The sequence below is a fragment of the Rhinoraja longicauda genome, chromosome 5 (assembly GCF_053455715.1).
Source record: "Rhinoraja longicauda isolate Sanriku21f chromosome 5, sRhiLon1.1, whole genome shotgun sequence".
NCBI classification, from domain to species: domain Eukaryota; kingdom Metazoa; phylum Chordata; class Chondrichthyes; order Rajiformes; family Arhynchobatidae; genus Rhinoraja; species Rhinoraja longicauda.
In genome coordinates this window covers 40,315,943-40,342,573 of record NC_135957.1, presented here as the reverse complement: position 1 = coordinate 40,342,573, position 26,631 = coordinate 40,315,943, and the positions used below count along the sequence as shown (strand labels likewise).

General features: G+C 41.6%; 1 protein-coding gene across 1 annotated transcript in view; it reads right to left on the bottom strand.

Annotated features, from left to right (window-relative positions):
- Positions 1 to 24,594, bottom strand: part of LOC144593566 (uncharacterized) — a 46,543-nt gene extending 21,949 nt beyond the window's left edge. Inside the window, exon 1 of the mRNA XM_078399318.1 lies at positions 24,267 to 24,594. Coding sequence (XP_078255444.1) covers positions 24,267 to 24,329 — 63 coding nt within the window. The 5' untranslated portion in view covers positions 24,330 to 24,594. The remainder of the gene's footprint in view (positions 1 to 24,266) is intronic.
- Positions 24,595 to 26,631: the final 2,037 nt, after the last annotated feature.

The window sequence follows — 26,631 nt, the reverse complement described above, 5'->3', positions numbered from 1 at the left end:
CTCCCCCAACATTGGGAACATTTTTACATTCTCTGATTTATCTCCAAACTAAACTAAACTAGACTCAACTAAACTCAGTCTGAAGAAGGGAATCGACCCGAAACGTCACCCATTCCTTTTCTCCAGAGATGCTGCCTGACCCGCTGAGTTACTCCAGCACTCTGTGAAACGTCACCTATCCATGTCCTCCAGAGACGCTGCCTGACCCGCTGAGTTACTCCAGCACTTTGTGTCTATCTTTGATGATAACTCAGCTTCTCTTTCACCCGAGCGTCATGAACTGCTGAGTGTTGCTTGCAGGTACTGTTCTGATTAAAGACGGCAGCTTATTTGCCAAGTTTAGCAAGGAAAATATCTTGCTCAATATTCCTCACTCACAAAACTTCTTTGTTTCAGTATACAAGCAGTAAAAAGCATTTTAGAAGACAATTTAGCTTCCCTTTTCACATCACACTAGACTCTGGACACTGCTCTTTTTTGTAGCTTCTAGACCTCAACTATTTTTAAACTTCTGCTATGATACTTACTTAACAATGGTTCGCAAAAGTACTTCCCAATACCCGCACTCTGACACGGGTAATGTTTCCATGATGCGCTACGTGACCAAATTAATCTGGTAAAGTCCAGGAGCAGGAGTTGTTTGCATGGTATTCAATACCTAGGGTTGCCAACTGTCCCGCATTAGCCGGTACATCCCGTATTTTGGTCTAAATTAGTTTGTCCTATACGGGATTGCCCTTGTCCCGTATTAGATGGGTTGCCAACTTCCTCACTCCCAAATACGGGACAAAGGGTGACGTCACCGCCCCGCGCCCCGCGTGACCTCACCCAGCTAGCGGCCACGTGCTCCCGCTCCACCAATGGCGGCCGCCCGGGCTGGGAGGCGGGTTGCTATGCAACCTCCGTTAGGCGGCGCCCGGGCCTTCGGACCTACACTGTCTGGGCCTTCATCACATTGATCTCCCCAACTCTCATGGTTCCATTTGGCTGAAAGATCCAGGTTTAACAAAGCAAACCTACATTTTGGGCACCAAACTTCCATCGAACTGGTCATTTTGGAGCCTCTTCAATTCAGAGAGATTCCAGGTGAGCAGCTGGAAGAGTAATCGCTTATGTTTTGCTGTACAAGATGTGAATCACAACACAGAAATCAGAGCTCATGATCAGCACAACTTGCGGTAAAGAGAAATTGTGCTGTGATTTCCCTTATTTTAGCCGCAGTATGCAGAATTCTATCCACGTATCTTTCAGTTTTGACCATATGGATTGCAAAAATGAAAATTCTAAATATTCTTGCATTAAATGAATGTTGAAACTTTAGCAAGATCTGCAGAAACACTTCATCTTGAATCAAAGTTATCTTGAAGGTTACTACATTTAGATCATTCCATAATTCACTGGGCAATCCAGGAAGCACAGAGCTCAGAATAAAAAAGAAGCAAGGCACAATATAAAAGATAAAAAGAAAAGTGTTTCAAATATAAATTCTGACTTTAAAGTAGAAAATGTCTAAGAGGTTATCAATGTCTGAGAGATAGTTTTCAGAAGATAAATCAGTTGAAAATGTGTATCCAGGCTCGGCGCCTCTGCTCCACGCCTCGCTTCCTTTGGCTCTTTGGCTCCTCGCCACTCCTGCAAGCCCTCCAGCCCTTTTCCCTGCTCGCCCTCTCCATCAGGCGGGCTGCTGGGCCCTGTTTCCACTTGGCCGGCGTTCAACACCTCGAGGCTGGGTCCACCGAGCAGAGCCGTGCCCTGGTCCTCCGCCTCGGCTCCCAGCGCCCAGTCCAACTCTTGCTGCTGTTCGGCCTCCGCTGCCGATCGGCCTCTCCCCAGCTCCTCTTCCTCCTCCTCTACAGACTCGGCACTCCGCTCTTCTTCCTCTTTCATCGCCTCCTCCTCCAAGGCCGTCGAGCATGGCTCCCTGGGCCCTTGTGACCCGGCAGGTCGCCGACTTCCAGCGCTCGCTGCTTCTGCCCCTGCTTTTGCCCTCTTGGCTCGGGTTCTTCCCGCTGCTCCTCTCCCAGCTTGCTCAACCCCGTCCTTTCCTCCTCCTCCTCCTCGTCTTCTTCTCCCCTGCCGGCCAGTCGGTGGCCCTCTGCTTCTCAGCCTTGCGCTCCTGCCTCCCTTCTTGTGGTGAAGGTGTGGAATTCTCTGCCTCAGAAGGCAGTGGAGGCCAGTTCGTTGGATGCTTTCAAGAGAGAGCTGGATAGAGCTCTTAAGGATAGCGGAGTGAGGGGGTATGGGGAGAAGGCAGGAACGGGGTACTGATTGAGAGTGATCAGCCATGATCGCATTGAATGGCGGTGCTGGCTCGAAGGGCTGAATGGCCTACTCCTGCACCTATTGTCTATTGTCTATTGACCACGTTTCCCCTTCTCCCGCCAGCTGGCTAGACGTCTACCCCAATTTCCACCATATTTTTACAGCACAAAAATTGACAATTTTGGCGGGTTTTTTCTAGGTAAAAATGTACGTGTTGCATGTGTTACTAGTGTATGCTGGGAGCTGCCATGTCCTCCAGATGGCTTGAGCGATTCCGTACGTCACGCCCTTTGATCTTATGACCTTACGTGCAGGGGCTCTATAGATGAGAGTTTACAATGTTTGGTATTTTCTACCCCTGAGTGCTGCTGAGTAATTTCATTGGTGTGCACACTATCAAATCCTTTCTTCGCTAGAATAAAACATTGAAGATGCTTCTACACCAAGCATGTAATTGAAAGTCCACCTGGAACCAGTGTAAAAATGACAGAAGAGCGCTGTGGGATTAAAGGAAAGTACTACGGAAAACACCAACACCAGCAGCTTTAAATGTAACTCATTAGTATTTACAATAAGTTTACTCGAACTCTGCCAGAGATTAGGAGCCTGATAGAAGAAAATAAAATTATGAGAGGCATAGATAAGCCAGACAGTCAGAGCCTTTTATATCAAAAACTAGAGGGCGTTGCTTTAAAGTTAAGGGAGGGGAGGCAAGGTTAAAGGAGGTGTGCAAGACAAGTTCTGTACTTTTCTATGTTCTACGTTCTTATTTCTTTGATAACATTAGTGAGAACTTAAAACCCGGTTACCCAGATCTGGCCAATTCAAAATAGTCCTGTTTCAACAAGAGTAAAGGGAGGTTATTAGAGCATTGATACATTGATAACCTTGAAGGAGAGACAACACCAAAACAAAATCTCTCTTTTCACAACACTTGTGGCCAAAATCAAATGTCATAGGCCTGATGTTTATAGTGTCAACTAATGTACCATTTATATTCATACATATTGAAAACACAGCTCAGGACCAATCAGGTTAGCGAAGGTTTTGAGTAACTTGAGAGTAACTCAGTTGAGGGCTGGAGTTAGTTAGGACCAAAAACTAGTTACTTATCTTGATAAATTCAATCACAATAGTTCTGTTCTTTTCTTCAGCACTATGTCATTGAAAATTGATTTTATCTATAATATAAATGTAATAACAACTAATGATTGGCTGAATTCATATTACTCTGGAAGTTCAGCCCGTCACACAAATGACACAATTTCTGCATCAGTCACGATGCTATCACATCATTTCTACCGCAAAGTTCCTTTAGAGCATTGTGGGAATATTGTACCTAGTTGGCCCTAGAGCGACCAGTATTGGCTACTGCTGTGGAACTAAGTTCTAACAAAGTAATGCTAGACATTGGATGGTAGGTCCCAAACTTACCATTAATCCTTCAAGGCTACAACAACGTGATCTTGCTTCCAATAACACAACTGACAGAGGTGCCAAACTCATTGACACGAGTCACTCAACCCAAGCTGACCATCTAGAAATTGCCCCAATATTGTAAACTCACATTGCAAATCACAATTCCCATCCACCACCACCCCACCCCTCACCCCCTCTGCCTCTACTTACTTTACCCAATCCTCATCTTTCTTAAAAAAACTTCAGTCTGGACCCAATTCTTCCATCCCTCTGACAGACAGCTCACGTCACACAGATTATCTTGTTTGCTGCCTGACCCCAGAGCCTGATTATTATCCTTTGTCTGCTGCCTCTTCTCCCTGCTGAGGCCAGGCACAACATTGAGCTTACAGTGGGAAGGGTGCAGGTTGCCCATGACAGAAATGGTCTTCATTGACATCTGACATTTGTATGGACTGGAATTTCTAGATCATAATGTTCAACTGGAAGCCCATTTCTTAAAATTTGGAACATGACAATCAGCTTGCTGGTTACAGTACAGTTGGGACTGATTCCCATTCTAGCTAATCCTATGTCCAGTAGGAGGCACTCTGATGCACTGAGCTGAAGGACCATCATGTCCACACCAGGTTGCTGGACAACCCATTCCCTCCGGTTACTTCCCTGTAATCTATCCTATCTCACATACCAATGCACGCTCCTGATTATGTTGCTATACACCTACACTGAGAGCAATTTAATAGTCAAGTCTTTCATTGTCATAGATGCTGAAAAAACAACAAAATCCTTAGGAAGTCTGAAGAAGGGTTCCGACCCGAAACGTCACCTGCAGTGTACCTCCAGAGGTGCTGCCTGACTGACCCCGAGTAATTGCAACACTTTGTGACCTTTACTGAAATGTTTACTTGTTGCAGATTTACAGCCCTTTAATGCAATGACGGAGAGGTAAATATATAATAATCAATAATACAATGTTAATCAGTAATACTAGGTAAAGAGACCATGATAGTACAACAAAGCCAAAGTCCATAGTAGGTCATAGTTGCTAAGATAGGGTTATGGTTAATGTTGTGCAGAGTTCACGAGCCCAATGATTTCTGGGAAGAAGCTGTTGTTGAACCAGTTTTCAGACTCCTGTACCCTCTTTCTGATGGTATGGTATGGTAATATTCCACTGAGGCAGTGGAGGCCAATTCACTGGATGTTTTCAAGAGAGAGTTGGATATAGATTTTAGGGCTAAGGGAATCAAGGGATATGGGGAAAAAGCCAGAACAGGGTACTGATTTAGGATGATCAGCCATGATCATATTGAATGACGGTGCTGGCTCGAAGGGCCGAATAGCCTACTCCTGTACCTATTTTCTATGTTTCTGTGTAATAGCAAGATGAGAGCAGGCCAGGGGTCTTTGATGTAATTGCTGCCTTTTTGAGGCAGCTCCTCCTATAGATCCCTTCGATGGTGGGGAGGTCTGTCCTATGATGGACTGGGCAGTGTCTACCATTTCAGCATCCTCCTTCGATCTTGGGCATTCAATTTACCAATGCAACTAGCCAGTATGCTCTCTATTATACTTCTGTAGACGTTTGATAGAGTATTCGGTGACATCACCTCAATCTTCTCAGGAAGTAGAGGCGTTGGTGAACTTTCTTTGTGATTACATCAATGTGCTGGACCAAGCAAGGACAGATCTTCCCTAGCTTTCCCCTCCTGATGTCAACAAGTAGCTCTTTGCTATTGGTGACGTTGCCCTTGCAACATTCTCACTCCTGTACACTGAATCATCCTTACTCGTTACTCGTCATGGGTATTGAACAAGTAGAGCAGAGAGCAGGGGACACCTTGAAGTGCTCCTGCGTTGATGGCTATTGAGGAGGAAGTGTTGTTACAGTGGCCAATTTCCCTACCAGCATATTTTTGGGATACAGGATCAGAGCACCTGTAAGAAACCAAGTCACAGGGAGAATGTACAGTATAAACTCTATCAGCTACACTGCAGATCAGGATCGAACCAGGGTGGCTGGAGCTGAGAGGTAACAATGCAGACCTACACCACTATGTCATCCATTTCTATATCCTCTAACTCTGAATTTGCCCACAAAGAAAAGCATCCTTTTAGCTTGTTAAAACGCTGGAATCCTATGTGTCATTAAGATCTCAGCTCTAATTCTTCTAGACTTCAATGAGTATAAACCCAATCTTTCCTCGTTTAATAATCCCTACATTTAAGCAATCAACCTGCCAAACCTTCTTTAAACTACTTCCAATATCAGTATAATCCTCTTTATAAAAAGTGTTCAAATTTGTACTTGATAATCCGGGTGTGGTCTCACCTATTTTCTGTAAAATTGTAACAAGACTTCCTTATTTTTACACTTTATCTCATTTGGGGGAAAAAAGCTAGCATTCCATTTGTATTTGTTAATTATTTGCTGTGCCTGCACAGTGTTTGTGTTTCAGGTACAAGGACACCATGATCCCCCTCCCTGCACAGTAGCTTTCTGCAGTCGTGTAAAATTGTTTCCTTTACCACACAAAACCCTGAATATTTATTCATATAATTAAAGTTGGAGCCTACCTAGCACTTACTTAAAGCATTTCCAAAAAATGTGAAAGCTTGCAGTATTGGCTCTCTCCCAAAAACTAGATTCACAAATTTTACTTGAAAGGGGCTTTTCTTATGGATTCGATAATAATCTCAAACAAAGTTCAACTGTGGAAAACTTAAAACAATTCTACTGTGGGAACTGCACTGGTCTCATATCCACATGGAATTCTTCACATTATGTTTAGTTCCTGCAGGTACTCTGATACAAATAGATTCTAAAAGATTCATTTACATAGTTTATTCTGGAACTTAGATTTAGTCAAGGTGCCTTGAGAATTCTAGTCAGGAATCCTGACCTTGGATTCTCCCTATGTCCATGTGGATTTCCTCCAGGTGCTCTGGTTTCCTCACATATCCCAAAGACGTTTGGGTTTGTAGGTTAATTGGCTGCTGTAGATTGCCCCTACTGTGCAGGGGATGGATGAGAAAGTGGGATAACATTAATCCCATGTGAATGGGTGATCGATCGTCGGTGTGGATTCGATAAGACGAAGGGTCTGTTTCCATGCTGCATGTCTAAACCAAACTAAACCAGTATGGGCTAGTGTGCGACATGCATTTGTACACAACTGCCATTAATCCAATACCACCCACCAACGGGTATGGAGAATGATAAGTTTTATCAATTCTGTTGCATGGAAGTGGTTGTCCTAACATCCTAGTAACTCAGCTTTCTGGTGAAAGCTGTGGAAACATCCTGGAAGAATCAAAACAAAGAATCAGCTCTTTCTGGAGAAAATTAAAACCTATCCTTGGTGGCTGTAATCACCAATGATAATTCACTAGACTGTGTTTAAGGAAAAACAGGCTTGATGTTCCACTTGCTCATTATCGTTGTTAGGACCCTAACAAAATTAACTCTCTTTCCATGATTTGTTTGTCCCTGTATTATCCACAACTCAGCAGCAATTTATTTGAGTTCATCCACCAATTTAGGCAGGACCTTAATACTACTTTAACAATTGCATTTATTTTGATTGTGAAAACGGAGAGGATGAGACGGAACTTCTTCCCACAGGCCATCAGGACTGTCAACTTTTATAACCCCAGAGACTAAATTTTTGTCGACACTAATAGTAACTTATTAACTTTGTTTATATGCTGTAACTGTAATTCTTTTTGTGCACAACCCGCAGGCATTGCCACTTTCATTTCACTGCACATCGTGTATGTGTATGTGACAAATAAATTTGACTTGACTTGACTTGACTTGATTCCATTTTATGCAATAGAAAAGGCACAAAGGAAAATATTGGAATATATTTAGTAGGACTGTTTCATTTCTATCAAGTTCAATACTTCCACCTCCTTGCTCATTTGTATTCCTAAGCTTAAACCTTCTGTGCATATCCATTTTGCCCCTCTATTGACTACTGATGTTTTTAAGCACAAGGTTCCAAGTTCTGAAATCCCTTCCGAAACCTCTCGGTTTCCTCAATATAAAACCAGGTTTGTTTTTATCTTTTACCTTCTCTAATACAAATTCCTTTTGCACACATAGGCTCCCAACTCGCTGGGACATGTCCCTATTTTTGCGTATCATATAATTAGAGACACTGAATATTACATCCCAATTAAAACATTAGTCTAACCCTTTAAATGACAAATTCCACTTTAAATTACATTGAATTTACAGGTCAGGCACAGACTGTTTGGCCCAACTGGCCTGTCCCAGTTTTATAGTCCTTGCAGTCTAGGGGAAATAAGCTTTGAATATGATGGAAGAGAGCCAATGCTGAAAAAGCCCCAGCACACTGTCAGGTCATGTACTTGGTTCTAGAATAACTTACAACATTAACAATCCTGCAACATTACTCGTTGCATTGCAGAAATCTAAATGATTTCATGTAAACAGACTATCACATTTTACCACAGAATTTCAGGACATGCCTTTGCAAGTAAATCAGATCCTACCAATGGTATATTAAGTGGAGCATCAAGCAGCCTTGGCTGTACCCTAAATGTTCCTGCCCCTAAAACAAATAGGCAGCTACATTCACAAGTCAGAGCCTGTTGCAATATCCACTGTTAGTCAGGATGCCTAGCAACATTAGGATAATGCCAAATCATGGAACTAACTAAAAATTCGGATACTCAAATCATTTGTTTGAGCGGATTGCTGTTAGTGCACTTTCTAGCCTACAATGTTTCATCTCTGTTTTGCAATCATAATTTCTCAGCCACCACCCAGTTGTCAGGGAACTCATGTTCTGGCTTGCAAAAACTTAAATACTCAGACCACTTTTTCCCGCTTATTCCGCGGTTAGGGAACAGGCCAACTGTATAAAGGAAGAGCATCTTTAAAACCACAGACCCTCCCTCCTTTTCTACACACACCTTCAATGAGACTACTAAAAATGAGGAGTGGGGCATTACACGGAGGGTTTGTGGATTGTTTACAGCAGATAACTGCATATAGTGGAACCAGAAACCATACATTGTCTTAACTAGATAGCTGCTATCTTGTTACAATTTAAAAAAGCACAACTCATGTGGAGACCTATAGCATAGAACTAATGGTAGCATGACCCATTTTTGTACAGTGATAGATTATGGTTCTTTAAACAGCACCTTTCCCATTATGAAATTGCATAATAATTTCCAGTTTGTGTGTAATTTCAAATATTAATATCCTTGGATTAAATCAAAATTCATTTTGTTGCACTGCATTCTAATATCAAAATGCTAAATGTAAAATCTATGTGGTGATGATAAACAGTCTTTGTACTTCACACTGGGGGCAAAAATGAACCAAAATGGTGTCCAAATTATCATTTCTAGAAGGTCAAAAATGAAAAAGGATATGCAACAACACAAAACCTTTTGTATCCCCTTTAGTACAGCCCTAGGTGCTTACAGCCAATGCAGCACTTTCAAGGTAGGGTAACTTTTGTAAGTAGGAATGATGGCAGCTAAATTGAACACAGAAAGCTCCCATAAAAATAAAAGCAAATTGTTAATGACCAGATTGCTTTGGAAACATTGACTGAGGGGGCATCCTTCCTCCTCAAAATATTACCATGCCATATTTTCTTATCTATCCAAGATTTAAGATGGGGTCATTTTGACTGCTCAACTATTGCCACCAACAGTGCAGCACTTTGGGCTGTATGTCCACACTTTGAGCAATCCATCGGGGAGCATAATATTAATATGTCCCATGCTCCAAAATTCACTTCAGCAAACGCCAGGACAAATTGGTCTAAAGTACGTCACAGAACTTGTAAATAATGAATTCTCAACACAAAACTGTTTAATTGTAGGCAGCTTTAAGGTCAACCAAGTGACATTTGTGAAACCATGTTCAAAGGGTCAACAATACAAACTGATGAGGAAATTCCAAATTTCCCAATACAATATTGCAAAACCAATGAGGTGGGCAATTATTTCCATTCTGTGAGATTGCCAGAACTTTGAATTTAAGTTAATGAATGTTGGAATTTTAAAGTAAATGGTGAAGTGCGCAGAATGAACAGAGTTTAAGGTAAGTGTTGAATTCATTCCACATTCCTTCTTGAAACTAAATATTGAACTCTGAAGCCACTGCTTATGAATATTAAGGAGAATCATCCTGATCCTATAAACAGATAAACAGATCGGTTCACTAAAAAAAACTTCTGAATTATGACTTCAAATCCAAGACTAGAATCCATGGGAGCTGCACTTTCACATCTAAAGTCAGTGCTGATGGAGCTCTGTTAACAGACTTGTGGAAGGTTATGGGAACATATTCAGTACTAATGTTGAAGTTCTATTTAATGTGGCTACTGCATTGTAATACACGTCACACCAAATTTCCCAATCTTTCCAATGGTAATCGATATCCTGCCATTTTAGCATAACACTATGAGAAATCGAAGTTCTCACCACACGAAGGATTCTTTTTGGCCAATATCACTCACTGATTCATTCTCCAAAACTCGGTTTCACCATGTCCAGACAGTGCACGCACTGATTCACAGAGTTGTCTTGTATATGCCCATGAGGACCAAAGGTTCTGACCGAAAACAGCTGGTCAAAACAAAAGATCTTGCACGAGTCAGAGCAGATCGTTGTGAGGCTTTCTACAGAAACACTACATCTATTTAAGCAAGGGGAAAGATTTCATAGGAACCTGAGGGGTAACATTTTCACACAAAGAGTGGTGGGTGTATGGAACAAGCTTCCAGAGGAGGTAGTTGAGGCAGTACTATCACAACATGTAAGAAACATTTAGACAGGTACATGAATAAGACAGGTTTAGAGGGATATGGGCCAAAAGCAGGCAGGTGGGACTAGTGTAGATGGGACATATTGGTCAGTGTGAGTAAGCTGAGCCGAAGGGCCTGTTTCCACTATAAGATTCTCTGACTCTATGAATCTATTTACACTGAGGCAAGAAGGAACACCTTCATCACATTGATCTCCCCAACTCTCATGGTTCCATTTGGCTGAAAGATCCAAGTTTAATCAACTAAACCTACATTTTGGGCACCAAACTTCCATCAAACTGGTCATTTTGGAGCCTCTTCAATTCAGAGAGATTCCAGGTGAGCAGCTGGAAGAGTAATCGCTTATGTTTTGCTGTACAAGATGTGAACCACAACACAGAAATCAGAGCTCATGATCAGCACAACTTGCTGTAAAGAGGAAGTGTGCTGTCATTGCCCAATTTCCAAGTGTTTTAAAGCTTTAAAATATTCCTGCCAAGAAGAAATTTAAGAATCAGTTGCCTAATTCTCCTAGATTAAATCTGATGCATCCTGTCAAACTCTGACATAGAATCCATTGACAGATCCTGTGCAGAATGAGGTCATTCTACTGATCATGTCAGGACTGGCAGAAGCAGACCCACCCAATCCAGAAACCCACATTTCAGCTCCCGATCCACCTCTTAACACTGTTAGCCCAAACCTACCAATTTTTAAAATATATGAAGGATGTTTTCGCTATTTTAAAAACCTTTTTAAGAAATGCATTTTTGACCCTCAGAACACTTGAACCCATGTTCTCCAATTAGGTCCATGCACCACTGGTATAGATCTTTATGCTGAGGTAATAGGTAATTCTTATCCACTCTTTTTAAACTCTTCAATATTATATTCCACAACTAAACCTGTCTTTAGCTTTCACCTTTCAATGTTGTAACCCAAGCCAAGGCCTCTGTATTTCTACCTACAGAAGGCACTTCAAGACACTGGGAAGACACCATTAATGTTGTCAATGGACCTCCTAATTCCATGTAGGCCAAATAATCCAACATCGTTGACCTCTCGTAGACCAACACCACCAGCAATGAGACTTCAGTTGAACTCAGTGCTCAGCCTGATGGGCAAGCCACAGTTGGTGTACCTGACACCAAACCCCGAGGCCTACCCCACTTCAGTCAGGGATAGAGATTACTAATCAGACAAAAGAAAAGATTCAAGTTTGTGCTCAGAAGCCAAGTAGAAAAATATCCACCTTTATTGACTCCTTGAAATCTCTGGGCCATGACTACCGGCGGTGGGGAAGAAGCCTTTGGAATGGTATTGCAAATCTCATGGAAGCTCATGCATCAGGGGCACATAGAAACTCTTTGTAAATATTGATCGAGCACAGCAGTTCACAAACTGTTTACCTGCCCAACAGATCAGATACCTGCAACCCCAAAGTCTGTGCTGTCCATTTTGAACACATCAGTCACCTCAGAACTCATAAAACATGAGTGGAAGCAAGTCATCCTCTCATGAAACTGCCCTGGAAGAAAGACTGTAGTGCAATCACATCATTCTGAAATGATTGGGAAAATTAAATGTGTACAATATTCCACTGGTGGGATAACTTGTGCTTCATTTTGTGTCAATCTAAGCTTCCTATCTTCTATACGTTGGGAAATTTGGAATCCCGCAATAACACCTTATCTGCCTTTCCTTTATTCATTGTAAATCAGTAGATATATACCGAGAAATGATTATCTGATGACTTCCTATCTGCAGATCGTCCCACGCTCAAAGTCAGCCCATGTATTAACCGGCATGTAGCCTGGAGGTGCAGCCAGTGATAGGGTCTAGAGCCTGGACCAGGTGTGGCCGGAACTGATGTTAGAGTCAGATAAAAAGAGTGAGATTTCTAAACATACAAGGGAAATAATAGCTGCATTGTGAAATTTGACAATATTTCTATTCAATCTTCAGATAGGTTTGGGGATTTGATTTCCAAATCATATATCAGATTTAACTATTAGTAAAACAACAGCTATGAAAATAACAAGCATTAAGAAGGCTTCTTTTTTTTAAAGTGGAAACACAAGTGGTGCAGATGCTGGAATCTTGAGTGAAACACAAAGTGCAGGAGTTACTCAATTGGTCAGGCAACATCTCTGGAGGGAATGGACAGAATGTACATACTCCATTGATTCTGTAAAGTTGAATATTTTGCTGTGAAGGTATGATTCAAATGTGGATCAATAAACATATATTTGAGATAAATAGAAACAATGCACATAATTTAAAACTTCAATTTAAGCTCCAATAAGCTCCAATCGGGATTAGTAAGTGCATCATTATGGAGAAAATGTTAAGCAAGATCAGATTTTCATGTTAATGCTTTGCAGTATCTTGATACTAATCTTGCCATGCAACAAGTGAAACTTTATTTCAGGCTTCCTGTGGTGACATTTAAGAGATCTTTAGATAAGCGCATGGAAGAGGGATATGTATCAGGTACAGACAGATGAGATCATAGGTAGACACAAAATGCTGAAGTAACTCAGCGGGTCAAGCAGCATCTCGGGAGAGAAGGAATGGGTGACGTTTCGGGTCGAGACCCACCTTCAGACATGTTACATGATGTAATGAACAGATTTGTTAGATTTTTTAAGATGAAGCAAATGACTTAGATTTCAAATGATTAGTAATTGACTGTTTTAAAGACCAGTTCCATAGTATTTTATTTTTCCATCTATTTTGCAATATTTCATGAATTGCCAGAATTGTTTTTATCAGTAACTATAAAATGGCAGACTGAAAATATACATTTTGCCCTCCAGAGCAACTGCACAGGCAAACAAACCATCAGAATTAGTTCCCTTTAAGAGCCAATGTATTCTCCAAACAACTGTTACCATTGGAGTTATTATGTAAATATTTGGCAGTTACGGTAAGCACTCTGAACTACAGTCATCCAAGACCATATAAGTTCATTGAACTGTTACTTTCAAAGATTACAAAACCAGCAAACCAGCTTTACGCAGAATTACGTATGTGACAAATTAAAAATAAATTGTGTATAAAATCATGAGAGGAATAGATCAGGCAGATGCACAGAGTCTCTTGCCCAGAGTTGGTGGATCGAGGACCAGAGGACATAGGTTTAAGGTGAAGGAGAAAAGTTTTAATAGAAATCTGAGGCGGCACAAATGGTGGTTGATGTATGGAACAAGCTGCCAGAGGAGGTAGTTGAGGCTGGGACTATCCCAAAGTTGAAAAAACAGTTAGACAGGTGCATGGATAGGACAGGTTTGGAGGGATATGGACCAACCGCAGACAGGTGGGACTAGTGTAGCTAGGACATGTTGGCCAGTGTGGGCAAGTTGGGCCAAAGGGCCTGTTTCCACACTGTATCATTCTATGACTCTAGCAATGTGGATCAACAATTTAGAAACTTTGCCTCCTATCCTTATAATCACATGCTCTCTACCATGTAACACAGAGACTCGGCTACAGACAGGTACCTGCCTGCTCAAACACACCAGCCTTTCTTAAGGGAGAGAAGTTGTCCAATAATCTTTTTTTGGTGTTGAGTCGGGAAAAGAAAAAGCAAATTAATACTTTTTCATGAATACATTCAAACTTTAGGAATATATTTAGCTTCAATGTGGTGTTATATTTGTGCACAAAATAAATCCCTTGCATGTGCTCTTATGTAGTGGCTATTTTAATGACTAGATATTATACCTATTTGTAACAAAGAATTAGGAAGTTAAATTTCACATCTGTAAAAGGACACAAAGTACTGGAGTAACTCAGCGGGTTAGGCAGCAACTCTGGAGAACATGGATAAGTGACATCTCGGATTGTGACTTCTATGAAACTTTGTTTAATGCGGAATAGGATGGTGTCTAAAATTAGAAACATCATTGAGTATTCATATTGCTGATCAATGCTCCTTGTTCATTTCGTGGATTTAATACAAGTTCCTCAATTACTTATAAAATATACAATGCTGAATTTCAAATGGAGATCGATAGCTTTAGAAGTGAAACAATGTGGACAAAAGTAATATAATGACACTATTAAATGAATGCCGAAACAAGGTTCTTGCTCCTGCATAGAAATGGAGAAGTTAGGGTAGGGTGACAGGGTTAATAGAAGAACAGGATCGATGCAATCAAATCAGATCAAAAGCCCACACAGACTTCAGATGTTGTTACCGAAAACAAGTCTTATTCTCTTTATGCATTCAGCAGTCATCACATCAGTTCTCGTGACGTATCTAGTCATTTACTTCCAGACATAGCCATGGTGTGACCAAATGGCAACGTTCCATTCAATAAATTATACAATAAATCTTAAAATATGGGGCCAATAGCACTCTAATTTCAGAGATAATTTGCTCCACATGGAAATATCTACCACCAATATCTCAACTGCTTTTCTTTAAAAAACAAATCAAAACATTATATTCTCCAAATCAATGGTTTGATGCAGATAAGCAACTGATTAGCATAAATAAAATGGGCTGAAGGTTCTGTTTCCACGCATGTAACGATCTTTACAACTCAAGCAGCCACTACCACAGTATATGGCAAAATTGTTGAAAAGAATCCCAATCATGTTACGCCATGGGGGAAAGAGAAAACAAGGAGGGAAAGAAGGTGTTTACACAACATACATTTGCACATTGTGTCTAAGTAACTTTGGCAGTCCTTCAGTATAATACACAAAAATGAATAATTTACTAATAATTGAGTAATAATAAAGAGTATCGCTCTTTGGGACTATGGATGTCTTTTGCAGTTCATAAAAAGATTCCTGTATTTTCCAGTGCAAATGTCAAGAGTTCTTCTGAGAACTGCCAATATTTCCCCACACAAATACAAAGAAGTTTGGAAATCCCACAGATATGTGTTTGCCCAAGAAAGCCCAGTGTGCTGAACTGATCTCCAAGATCTTGCTAACTGTGTTCCATTGATGAACTCCCCATGGGAGAGCAACTTCACTGCTTTGATGGGGAAGAGAAATGTTTTGAGAAATTTTGAGTTGTCCATGCAATCTGTTCTGCATGGTAAAGAAGGCCTTAATGCAATGTTGATTACGAGCCAGGGCAACACTTTGGAACACAACTGACCTTGAGAGAGAATGAGAAAAATGTGCTAGTACTCTGAACAATGACCACATTGGAGCAATCTTCAACTGAAAAGTTCAAGTGCATACTGTACATTCATATTGAACCGCTTCATAAAGTTACAATGCTTCCATTAACTTCTGAATAGCTTGCAACACCCATCAGGAGCCCACATGTTAAATAACAGCAAAGAGCATGACAAAAAAACAAATAATAGTCTTGAATAAATGTGGCACACTGCATATGAGGACGGGGGCCTTCAGAATACTACGTTTGCAACTGCTGCCAATGTGGATTGATTTTGAGAGTTCCCCAAAATGGCTGTCAAAAAAAACTTAAGGAAATAATTGAGGACGGCATGGAATATACATCTGCAGATGTAACATTTATCCTTTAACTTGAATGCAATTGACGATTCAGAACTTATGCATTCACCGTTTCTATTCCCCTCATGATTTTATGCAACTCGATATGATCACTCCTTGTTCTCCTACACTCCAGGTACTAAAGTCCTAGTCTGCTCAACATCTACCTATAGCTCAGCCCTCCGACTCTTGCAACGTTCCCGTAAATCTTCTCTGCACTCTTTCCAGCTTAACAACATCCTTCCAATAGCAGGGTGGTCAAAACTGAACCAAGTGTAGCCTCACAAATGTCTTGTACAACAGTAACATAATGTCCCAAATTCTATACTCACTACCCTGACTGATGAAGGCCAATGTACCAAAAGCATTCTGACCACCCTATGATGCCAATTTCAGGGATCTTTGTACCTGTCTCTCTGCTCTACAACACTCTCCAGGCAGCTACCATTCACTGGGAAGGTCCTGTCTGATACTATCAAAGTTGGCCATGCTTCAATTCATAACTTTAACTTGGGAACCACCCTGTCCTTTTCCATAACTACATTAAAACGTCCTTCTGAGCTGCATAAAAATTGACATAATTTTATACATGTAGGAAGTGTGGCATAAACTTTCAAAGAGATGGTTTGCCACAAAATGATAATAATATATATTCCTTTATTTTTGTCCCACACTGGGGAAATTTGCAGTGTTACAGCAGCAAAGTGGATAGCAAGAGACATGTCCAGATCATTTTATATTTAAATTGATGTTCATTTTGGAGTAAATATCTGGCCACCATAGTGCCGGTGCCGAAAAAAGCAAAGATCACCAACCTGAACGACTACCGTCCGGTTGCCCTAACTCCTATAGTCATGAAGTGCTTTCAAAGGCTGGTCCTCTCACACATCAAATCCAGCATCCCTGCCTCACTGGACCCACATCAATTTGCATACAGGGCAAACAGATCCACAGAGGACGCCATCTCTCTGGCTCTTCACACTGCCCTGACTCACCTGGAGAGACAGGGCACGTACGTGAGGATGCTTTTCATTGACTATAGCTCTGCCTTCAACACGGTCATCCCCACCAAACTCATCACCAAACTCCACCAGCTAGGCCTCAGCTCGTCATTATGTGACTGGATCCTGGACTTCCAGCTGGAGCGACCGCAGGCAGTGAGACTGGGCCCGCACCTGACCTCCACTATCACCCTGAGTACCGGCACACCACAGGCCTGTGTTCTGAGCCCCATGCTCTACTCCCTATTCACACATGACTGTGTTCCTGCATTCGACACCAACAACATTGTCAAGATTGCAGATGACACAACGGTGATCAGGCTGATCACCAACGGTGATGAAACAAACTACAGAGCGAAGGTGCAGAACCTGGCGGAATGGTGCTCTGATAACAACCTGGCCCTAAATACCACCAAGACCAAGGAGCTGATCATCAACTTCCATAGGTCACACAACGGGGAATACGCCCCGATCTTTATCAAGGGGGACAATGTGGAGAGAGTGTCCAGCTTCAAGTTTCTGGGCACTCACATTCCGGAGGACCTAACATGGTCCAATAACACTGCTGCGCTGGTCAAGAAGGCACAGCAACGACTGTTCTACCTAAGAACACTGAAAAAGTCTGGTCTACCCCAACAGCTGCTGACGACCTTCTACCGCTGCACCATAGAGAGCATCCTAACACATGGCATCCCTGTGTGGTATCTCAGTTGCATGGAGGCAGAGAGAAAAGCTCTTCAGCGGGTAGTCCATAGAGCTCAGAGGACTATCGGAACACAGCTACCAGCCTTGGGGGGCATCTACAACACACGATGCCTCAGAAAAGCCACCAGCATCCACAAAGACTCTTCACATCCCTGCAACTGTCTGTTCGAACTTCTACCATCGGGCAGACGATACAAGGCCTTCTACGCCCGCACCTCCAGACTCAGGAACAGCTTCATCCACAGGGCCATAGCTGTTATGAACCGGTCCTGCTGAGCCGGATGGTCACATCGCACAGTGAACCGCCACAGATCTACTTGCACTTTATTCTGTTTTAAAACTGTTCTAATTTGTTTCATTGGGTTGTTTAAATTAATACTGATTAGCTAATTCATATATTGCATCGTATGGGAGGCGCATTCCCAATCTCGTTGTACCCCTGTACAAAGCCAATAAAGATATATTGTATTGTATTGTATTGTAAATATTGGGGAGAACAATAAAGTTCTCATTAAAAACAGTATCACATGATCAACATCTGATGCAAAAGGTGACACCTACAATAATGCAATATATCCATTTAAGAACCATCTAGACATGAACTTGATTATCTTGCTGGGCTGGAGGCAGCAGTTCCAATCAGAAGAGCTGAGTTTCAGCCATGGAGGCTTCAGCAAGTTTTGTGCTTTTAAGTACATGGTGCCAAACATGGAACTCCAAGATTATTGAGTGTCTCACCTGTCAGCACACCCCAGGCCTAGACTCTCCGAGTTCACACTAGGGACAATTTCCAATTTACAGAAGCCAATTAACCTACAAACCCGCATGTCTTTGGAGTGTGGGAGGGAACTGGAGCACCCAGAGAAAACCCACATGGTCACGGGGAGAACGTGGAAACTCCGTACAGACAGCAATGGTAGACAGGATCAAACCCGGGTCTCTGGTGCTGTACAGCGATGGCTCTACCGCTGTGCAACTGTGCCACCCTGGGAAAATATATTTTTTATTTCAATGTTATTTTCTTAATTCTGAAAGTTAGCTGCATTAAAAGAACTTAAAATCCTTGCAGCGTTTCCTGGAGGCAAAACTCTGCCTCCAGCTGTGCCTTCTGTCGAAACCTGTCAGGGACATTTGGGGTTAGCGCCTCAGCGCTTTGCCCTCTGAAGCCCCGTTGGACGGCCAAACTGGAGGATGTTGCGTTTGGCCATCCCTATCTGTGCCAGGTTAATGAGCACGGGCAGGAGTCATGGTTGGACTATCCAAGAGGTGGGCCCGGTCCAGTCCAATGCCAGCGGCAGTCAGGAATGGTGCCAGACACAAAACTGCCCTGCTTGAATTTCACACTGGCGGGATTTGGAAGCCTTCAGGCAAAGCTAGCGAGAATCAAAGAGAGAGCTCAAATATATATATATTTTTGGAAATGTAACAAAACTAGCAAACATCCAACATTTGATTCAAGTATGAGAAAATGGTGGAGACTCAAGAAGTGTCCTTTCATAATTTAATGCATAGTAATTTAACTAATAGTCACAGTAAATTATGATAAAAAATATCCATGGAGCACAAGTTTGGAATTAGGTGGAAAAACAGAAGGATTCAGTTTCGCCTCACGAACTATGGCAAATACTTCCTTAGTACTGTTATTATATCTCAATTCCAAAACATGCATTAAAACATAATTGTATACAAGTAAATAACACATTCAAATGGAGCATCCTCGTGAGCAAGGTTGTTTCTTGGACAAACATAGATTTAACTCATTTTGTTCTCTCTTTGATGTTATTTTTTTTTCAGTCAACTGATCAGGACTTGTATGTTGCTCGTAGCAATGAAATAAATACTCATTTGCTTGGAAAGGTCTTAATGCCACATTAGTCACCACACCCTTACAGACGATTTGAAAGGGCAGAATTTGCCTCCAGCAATCAACAAGAAACAGTTAAACATAAGCAGATATCAATGTACAGTTACCTTAAATTATTTCACGTATGAATAAGATTTCGTCTGCATCTCTTCCACTGAAAGTCTGTGTAGAAAAACTCTTAAGTTTGAGAGTGCTATTAAATGCAGTACCTTACTCTAATCATTAATCCTCCACAAAGGAACAAATCCAAAACTAGTTGGGAATCTTGGACAAACATAGATTTAACTCATTTTGTTCATCGCCCGGCTCGGTCACGGGACGTTTCAGCGCCCGGTGCGGCTCGGCCGCGGGGACTTCCATCCCCTTGCGGGGGGACTGTGCGGGTCGGTCGGGGACGAGCTGTCTGTCCGTGGGCGTGGGGAAGAGAGTGGAAGTTTTGTTGCCTCCATCACAGTGAGGGGGTGTTTGGAGTCACTGTGATGGACGTTTGTGTTGGGGTCATGTGTCTTGTGTTCTTTTTTGTGTATGACTGCTATGTAATTTCGTTCGGTACCTTGGTACCGAATGACAAATAAAGCTCTGTTGAACTGTTGTTGAACTGTTGAACTGTTGAAAGCAAGCCACAAGAAGGACGCAATAAAACAAACTGAGGCAAAAACATGAAGTGAAATATATTGTAGAGATTGTGAGATTAGTCACCTTGCTGAAAGACCAGTAAATGTCAATGTGCAAAAAAATATCTTTACAGACAAAATAGAAAAAGAATGATGAAAGTGATCTGTTTACCATACCATACCATACACATACAGCCGGAAACAGGCCTTTTTGGCCCATCAAGTCCGTGCCGCCCAGCGATCCCCATACATTAACACTATCCTACACCCACTAGGGACAATTTTTACATTTACCCAGCCAATTAACCTACATACCTGTACGTCTTTGGAGTGTGGGAGGAAACCGAAGATCTCGGAGAAAACCCACGCAGGTCACGGGGAGAACGTACAAACTCCTTACAGTGCAGCACCCATATTCAGGATCGAACCTGAGTCTCCGGCGCTGCATTCGCTGTAAAGCAGCAACTCTACCGCTGCGCTCCCGTGCATCAGGAGTGTGCAGAGGAACATAAAGCTTCCAGCTTTTGCTGAAGTTATTTATCCTCGAGCATCAGAGGGCAAATATGTGCAAGCAGGTCTACATATATTTATAATGTGGGTCTGAAGATGCACGGTGACCTGCATATCCACTTTGTGCTGCCTCATTGGATATCATTGCAGGGGGGGTAGAAAAGGAGGGATGGTTTGCTGCAACTGGCAAGTCCACACTGTTACAACTATGCTGCTTTGTTCTGCATAACCAAGGATGGATACACTTCCTTTCACTGCTTCGTAGGAGGGACCTTGTATTCACTATAATTTAGATGAATGAAAGATTATCTCAGGATCTAGAAAAAAATTGACTGAATGACGACTGCTGTTTTGTGTTTCTGCAGAACTAGGTGCAGTACATCTGGATAAGAGGGTGATCTTTTATGACTGAGAGGAGAAAAAAGAATTCTTTATCCAGAGGATTCTCAATCTTTGGAACTATCCAGAAAACAGTGGATTCTTAGTCAATGAGCATATTTTCAGCTGTGATTGATTTCTGGATTCTTAGGGGATATGGCAATCGGGTGGGGTTATCATATATTGGAGGTGATCTGCCACGATCTCACTGAATCAAAAATCAGGTGAGACGGCCTCTATGGTCCACTCCCATTTCTTGTTTGGATTTTATTAAAAAATCACCAAGACATGAAAAATTAAAGAAATTAAAATAATTTTTCATTAAATAATTATTAAAACAGTCTTTGACAAAAGTCACATTTTATGCAAGGTAAGCAATAATTATAATTACTGGGCTCAAAGTTAATGAAACAAAACATGTCTACACCTAGTATGCACACACAGAGCCACCTACAAAACTATTGCAAGATTCCCATCAAGAGCCAACAATTATTGGTCATTTATAAATGAATTTGTATTTTTCCTCACAGGTACTTAAATGTACTTTTATGATTCATAAAAGAAGATCATTGTTTTACTTCAAAGTGAATTTTGTAGAAAATATCAAACCAATTCAAAGCTTTTTACCCCAGTCAATTGGTCTGCCATGCCAATGAAACAGAGTTTTGCAGAAATGGCTTTAATTACATGGTTGGCAGATAATTGGATAATAACAATTAGCTAATTCTAACCAACTGTATTTAAAGCTGCCCTGCAACAGCAAAATACTACAAGGGTGAAAATGGCATTCAATAATCTAAACCGGAAGCAAATAGCAAATAGAATATTAACTGCATGTTATGTACAGCAGGAGCCAGGCTCTTTGGTCCAACTTGCCAATGCCGACCAAGATGCCGCATCTACTGTACATTAGTCCCATCTGCCTGCATTTGGCACGTATCCTTCTTAATCTTTCCTATCCATGTGCTTGTACAAATGTAATTGAAATGTTGTTATAGTACCTGCCTCAATTACCTCCTCTGACAGCTTGTTCCATATACCCACCCACTCTGGGTAAAAAAACTCTGTACATCTACCCTATCTATGTCCCTCATGATCTTACATACCCTTATAAGATCACTCCTCATCTTCCTGAACTCCAAGGAATAAAGTCCTCGCCTGCCAAACCTCTCCCCATAGCTCAGGCCCTCAAGTCCTAGCAACATCCTCGTAAATCTCCTCTGCGCTCTTTTCAGCTTAACTTTAAGGGCCTGAACAGGGACTTGATCCTGGACCCTCAGATTAAAAGTTTGATGTTCAATAGACTAATCTACCTAGGCACACCTTCCTGACATGCAATAAATCGTAAATGTAGTACCAATCCACCATAAGATTAAAATCAGTAAGATTTTCATTTGATCAAATACAGTAAATCTGTAATTATTACACTTAAATCATATTCAGCAATAACAGTTTGAAAGGCCATAGCGTCTTTCATAAAGTAGCTTAAATATCTGGCAGGTCATCAAGACTCGGTGTTCTGCAGATTGTCATGATTGAACTTTTAGATATTTTTGAAGGGTTAGTACATGTCTCATTTGAATGACATATTTTCACAACACAATAAAATTGGATTCTTCCAGTACTTGCTGTGCTGTGTATGTGCAGGCAGGAATGGGCAATGAAAATAAGTTTCTTGTACGCAGGTGTACATTGTGACAAATCCAGTCAGGCCAATAACATCCCCAACCATGTTGAGATCATCTGGGGGGATGATGTCCATTTTGCTCAAACCTTTCCGTGTTCCTCCCACGCCCCATCTTCAGACCCATGCCAGCATTTCTCAGTCATGCCCATCATTTGACATATGTAGAGCTTGATCTCCCTAAAGTTGCCAGTCTGTGACTTCCCATATATGTACCGCAATACTGACATCCTTGCACACATTTCACACCCAAGGCCAACAGAGCAATGGACCAACCTGGCTAGACTTCGTTAAGTAAACAGTTAGTTAGTTGTAATGATAGGTCTGGTTTTCTTGACTGCTGTCCAATCTTAACCATTACATTGGATTTAGCATCACGTCCTGATCAAGCCACTAAAATGAATGGATCTTAGGGAGGAACGTGAACTAAGAGGTGACCTTTATGAAATGTTAATGTTATAATTCAAAAGCAGATTTTAACCACCTCAAAACAAGTGAGTGTGGAGAAACATCACACACAAAATAAGCATCAAGTAGACCAAATCTTTAGTGGGACGCCCACACCCCACCAACACTGACCTCACCCCAGCCTATACCAACCATCCATCACTCTCCTTGAATTCATTCTTGGAGGAACACGAGGATCCTGAAGTTGCTATTCTAGTTAGATTAGGAAGTAAATATCTAAAGTATTCAAAACATTGAGTCTAGATTATAATTAAAAGTTTTGATTATAATAGTCTTATTGATGTTCATTAAAGCTCATTAAAACACGTGGGATAGAGGCTGACAGAAATACGCACATACATCACATACATTTTAAAAATATTTATTTCAAGAATCTTGTTGGGGTCATCAAAGAATATCGTCTCGGAGTTTTAAAATGTTAACAGAACACAAATATTCTGATTTATCCTAACTATGTCAGATTTCCTTCAGAAAGGCATTTCACGGCTGTATCACATTCAGAATAAGACCTGGCTCACAATGATACCTTCAGGTAATTGTATCTCACGCAGATTGCATTCATCGGTGTAAAGTCATTCATGTTGCCCACTGTGATGTGCAACAGTTTAGTGTGCACGGCAATGATTAATCAAAGAATCGTAGCGAATTGCTTCGTCTTCAGTTAAACACTGAACGAAAGGGGCAAGAAAGTTACAATAAATCAATGTTTAGCTGAAGTTCTGTACTTAGTGTGTGCGTGTGTGTCTATGGGAAAGGGGAGTGTGGAGTGCGCTTTCTAGACATGTATTGCATTAGTCCAAAATAAATACTTAGACCGATCCAGGAGCTACAAGGGTAACCCTTTCCAAGGCACAATCGGACCCAACGTTCATATTCTTTCCGGTCCCCCTTGCAAGGTAATTGTGTCCTCATGTTTCCAGGCGATATTTTAAATGAATATTTAAACACAATTGTCTCTCTATTTAGGCACATTCTCGGGACGTTGTAACTTACGTGGCGAGTTTCCTGCCTCGTCAAACTAGAACGACGCACTAATAAAGACCACTGGCTGTACGATCACCTGAACAAACCACGAACACTCACCAACAGGACGGCGGGGTAGACCATGGCCAGAAGGAAGGCGAGGCTGAAATTTGGCATCTTCATTGTTAATTTGAAAAGAAATATCCGGCAACGAAATCCCCTTTTTATCAATGTATGGAGCTGCCTTTACTGAGTTAATATCTCCCAGCTCCGAACTAATATAGTCTCCTGTTCCTGGCGTCACTGCTGTATCTCAACCACCCGCCCACTCCATGCACCGAGATCAAAAACCGGCCTGCGGCAAATCTGTGGAGCTGCCTTAGTCACCTGCACAAAACCTGCTCATTCACTTTATTTGCAATAATTATCTATCCGTAGTTGAAAAAAAAATAAAGATACAAACTACTAAATCGTGTGTACGGACATTTTTGTTTTTAAGTTTCCAGTTTTTGGATGAATTTTATTTTATTGCTGGGGGCGGGCTCTTTTATAAGAAAGAGAAAGAACCTGGTCACATTTAAGTAAATAAAGTATAATGTTATTCACTTAACTCCTACAATGCCGCGATAGAAATATGTGGTGCGACGATATAATTTTCTCCAATTGGAAAACCTGAAAACGCTGGAAATAGTAATTGCATGAGGCAGCATCCAGCTTTATCCCAAACCAGGTTCAGTTGGTGCGATAAACCTGTTGCCAAAATGGAGGTAAAGGTGATGGCAGCATCATCTTGTATCCACACTGTTGCTCTGGATTGATGAAGGACATCACTAAACTGTTCTTCTGTTGCATTGCTTACACAACAGAATTGATTGATTGGTTGCAAGATACCCCATGGAAACAGGCCCTTTGGTCCATCGAGACCACACTGACCACACATCTCCAGTTCACACGAGTCCTATATTGTCCAACTTTCCCATCCAGTCCCTACACACGAGGGATAATTCACAGTGGGCCATTATCCTTGAAACCCGCATGTCTTTGCGCTGTGGGAGGAAACCGGAGTGCCTGGAGGAAACCCACGTGGACACAGAAAGAACATGCAAGAAAAATCACAGGCAGCATCGGAGGTCGGGATCAAACCTAGGCCTCTGACGCTGTTAGCCCACAGCTCTACCAGCTGCCCCAAACAAACACAAGGGCAGTAATAGGTGGTAGAGGCACAATAATGTGAATGGAGAGCAATTATGTACCTTAGGTGAAGATAGTACCAACACAGACACAATGGGACAAACGGGATTGCACTGTGCAAAATGTTTTGCTACAAAATTGGTCATAGGTAGAACATGAAAGATAGTGTTTCTACTATTCTATTTGGAAGAGGAAATTCAAATCTTTGACCGTGTTATTTCCATATTGTTTTTCAAATGGTGTTATGATCGAGAGAAATTTACTTTGAACTTGAATTTCCATTTAGTACAAATATTAAGGATGAAACAAACGTAACAGACGAAGGGTCTCGACCCGAAACGTCACCCATTCCTTCTCTCCAGAGATGTTGCCTGTCCCACTGAGTTACTCCAGCTTTTTGTGTTTATCATTAGTGTAAACCAACATCTGCAGTTCCTTCCAGTACGAGATTTTAAGTCCCTGGTTGATGGGAAGGGAGGAGGTAAAAGTTTGGGTGTTGCACCTATTGTGAGGTTGGATGGGGTGTGGATGCCGGAAGTTACAGGAGTCATGGTTACTCATAGTTCAGTGACTTGTGGAGGCTTGTGGATGAATCATTCTATACATGCTTGCTTCTGATGCATCCTCACCACCTCCAGCCTAGTGACCTTTTTCCAGAAAGAAAATGCTGTGAGGGAGATTGGCCGTTTCATCTTCTGAGTCTGTAGTGTAAACAATGAAAGAAACAGAAAACATGTGTTTGCAAAAGTAAAGCCACAGAACTACAAAGACAGGATTTGGGGTTTTGGGGAAGGGACCGACCGCAGCAAGGATGGGAACTTTACAGAGGAATTGAGAAAATCTATCTGTGCCTGAAAGTGAAGTGAGGCGAAACTAAAAGAGACATTTTGCAAAACTTATCAGTTGGGGTCAGTTTCTCTTTTCGTCTTTTGATTTTTTTTTAATTAACTGCTCAAAAATACTCAAGCAGCAAGTGTGGAGAAGTCCCAATGCTAACACAACAGATCAAATAACTTTTGTTAGATCTGTGGAAAGTCTGAAGATATTTACTGTGTAAAAGGAGAGGGGCAGAGGGAACAAAAAGGAATATCTGAAACACAGTGAACTCCAGGAAAAGCCGGGTGCACATGATGGTGCTGGCTGAAAGAGGGTAGCAGTGATTGATTCTTCTACGTCTGGGGATAGTGTAAATAAACGACAAATGAGTCCTGAAGTGGTGGTGGGAGGGGGGAATTACTGACTGCTTGAAACGCAACATAGCATTCTGGAGTGGCCAATTATCTGAGATTATTGA